The sequence below is a fragment of the Trachymyrmex cornetzi genome, unplaced genomic scaffold (genome assembly GCF_001594075.2).
Source record: "Trachymyrmex cornetzi isolate Tcor2-1 unplaced genomic scaffold, Tcor1.1 scaffold255, whole genome shotgun sequence".
NCBI lineage: Eukaryota > Metazoa > Arthropoda > Insecta > Hymenoptera > Formicidae > Trachymyrmex > Trachymyrmex cornetzi.
The window spans coordinates 294,904-297,242 of record NW_017297220.1 but is presented as its reverse complement, the minus strand read 5'-3'; the positions used below and the strand labels follow the sequence as shown (position 1 = coordinate 297,242).

Sequence of the window (2,339 nt, the reverse complement as noted above, 5' to 3'; positions counted from 1 at the left end):
TGTGTATTACATAATATTGCTAAGCAATATAATGTTCTTGAAGAAATATATTTAGAAGAGGAAGATTTTCATGAAGAAGGAATTGAGGCAGAAAATGCAAATATGCGTGCAAGAGGACATGCGACACGTGAAGCAATAATTGAAAGATATTTTGCATAACTTAGTTTAGATATTAATTTTTTACTTAAGACAAAAAGAAATTTTTCTTTACATTACAAATAAATATTATAAACAAAACAAAATAAACTTTTCTGCATTATTTGTATTGCACAAAACCTGTACCTAAGTTTAACGTCATTAAAGTCATAAGTTTAAAGTTATAAATTAAATTGTGTTAATATTTTTTATATTATGAATCCGTTCTGTGTCTGTAAACTTAATTTTATTTCTTTTAATTCTGTTAGGATATTTGTTTGCACCTTTAGTTGTTTCTTTCTAATTTTTAATTCTTTTCTCTTTAGTTTTAATTTAGCTTCTTGAATTTCTAGCATATTGTACGATAATTGATGCACAGACTTGCCTGCTGTTAAAAAATTTTAATTAAAAAAAAATTATAATTACATAATAGGCTTTCCATTCAAAACCTTTTCTTGTATTCTTTTTCTGTGTTACTGTTTCATTTTTTCTACTATGCTGCCTTATATTAACGTTCGTTGATACATTTTCTATCTCATTTGTTTCTGTTACTGAGTATTGTATGTCTTGTTCTTGCATTGTATTTTGATAATCACATTCTTGTAAAGGTTGTACTTCTTCTTGAAATCACAGCATAAACCTGCTCGCAGTAAGTGATGCCAAGAATCGCTTCACCATTGTTGATATTGGAGCTGAAGGAAGGCAAAGCGACGGAGGTGTTTTTGAAAACAGTGAATTACCACATCTACTTGAGACGAATGCTCTTCATATCTCTCTACCAACACGTTTGAATAATACAGATTTGGAATTTCCGTACGTTTTGCTGGGAGATGAGGCCTTTCCTTTGAGCACATATATGATGCGACCATATCCTCGTAGTGGACAACTGAATATTAGTAGAAAAATTTTCAATTATCGCCTGAGTCAAGCAAGAAGAACAGTTGAATGTGCTTTCGGGATTTTGGTTGCAAGATGGAGACTATATCGTCAACCTATTATTGCAAGCACATCTACTGTCGTAAAAGCTGTGCAGGCAACAATTGTCTTGCATAATTTTATATATAATAAAGAACTAGAATTACCACTTGCAGAAAGAAGGTATTGTAACATACGAGAAGAAGAACGTGAAATTTTGGCTACAAGTTACGGACTTAGACGTGCAAGTTATACAAATTCTTCACGAAAGTCTGCAGCAATAAAAATTCGAGACACTTTCACTTATTATTTTGAGCATGTCAATCCTCTACCGTGGCAATGGAATAAAGTTTTAAGTAACGACTTTTGAAACATTATGTAGTGAATTATGATAAATATTATGTAATGACTTGAAATATTATGTAATAAACTAAATGGAAAAGTATATTTTATTTTTTGCAGTAATACACGACATTTAAAAATTTATAATATTAATAAAATATTTCTAATTAGCATTCTCCCTCTCCATAAATATAACATCCTCTTCTTCTATAACAATATCGAGGATTTTTCTTTGCAGGTTTCTGCGTCGTATATAGGGCAATCGGCGTAGTATATCGCCAAGCTGTTTTAAATAACTGTCAACTGTATCACGTTTTTTCTGCGATAATTCTTCATCAATCATATTTAGAAATTTCTTTTCAATTTCAGTTTGCTTTTGCACATCTGTAATTAATATATATGCGTATACATATGCCTTAAAAAAATACAAAATCAAGGGAAAATTAAAAAAAACAAGATATAGGATTATGAGCCAAGCAAGGTCTTTAATGCTAAAATGTTAAACAATAAATGTTTAATATTTTAGCATTAAGATCTTGATTAGTTCGTAGCTCCATATCTTGTCTTTTCAATTTTGAAATAAAAATATTATTACTTACTACTGTACTTTTTAGCCCGTGCCGATGAGGGACATGATGATATTTGTGATGCTTCTGATGGTGAGTATGCAGAATTCATTACGGAATCGTCAAAATCACTCAAGTTATCCTCTTGAATAGTATCCATTTGCACATCAACATGGGATGAAGGCATTTCTAAAAGATGCTGGATGGAGCTGGCAGTTCTGAAATAAAAACGAGTTTAAAAATTATTAAATTCCATACCACACAATTTGAATGTTTGTAAAATTTCAGTTAAAAACAATGTAAATTAATACTTACGGAGCTATCTTTTCGAGATTGTCAAGAAATCTCATTTGTTCATAATGGGAGAAAGAACTTTGTAAT

General features: G+C 30.4%; 2 protein-coding genes across 2 annotated transcripts in view; one reads left to right on the top strand and one right to left on the bottom strand.

The window, feature by feature from the left end:
• The window catches only part of LOC108761585 (uncharacterized), a 2,274-nt gene extending 940 nt beyond the window's left edge, over positions 1–1,334 (top strand). The window contains exons 2-3 of the mRNA XM_018508194.1: positions 769–1,168; positions 1,227–1,334. Coding sequence (XP_018363696.1) covers positions 769–1,168; positions 1,227–1,334 — 508 coding nt within the window. The remainder of the gene's footprint in view (positions 1–768; positions 1,169–1,226) is intronic.
• Positions 1,335–1,555: 221 nt separating this feature from the next.
• LOC108761584 (uncharacterized) lies at positions 1,556–2,308 on the bottom strand. The gene is made up of 3 exons (XM_018508193.1): positions 2,274–2,308; positions 1,992–2,176; positions 1,556–1,776 (listed from the first exon to the last, which is right to left on the bottom strand). Exons 1-3 carry the CDS (start codon positions 2,306–2,308, stop codon positions 1,556–1,558), a joined length of 441 nt encoding a protein of 146 aa, XP_018363695.1.
• Between the last annotated feature and the right edge of the window lie 31 nt (positions 2,309–2,339).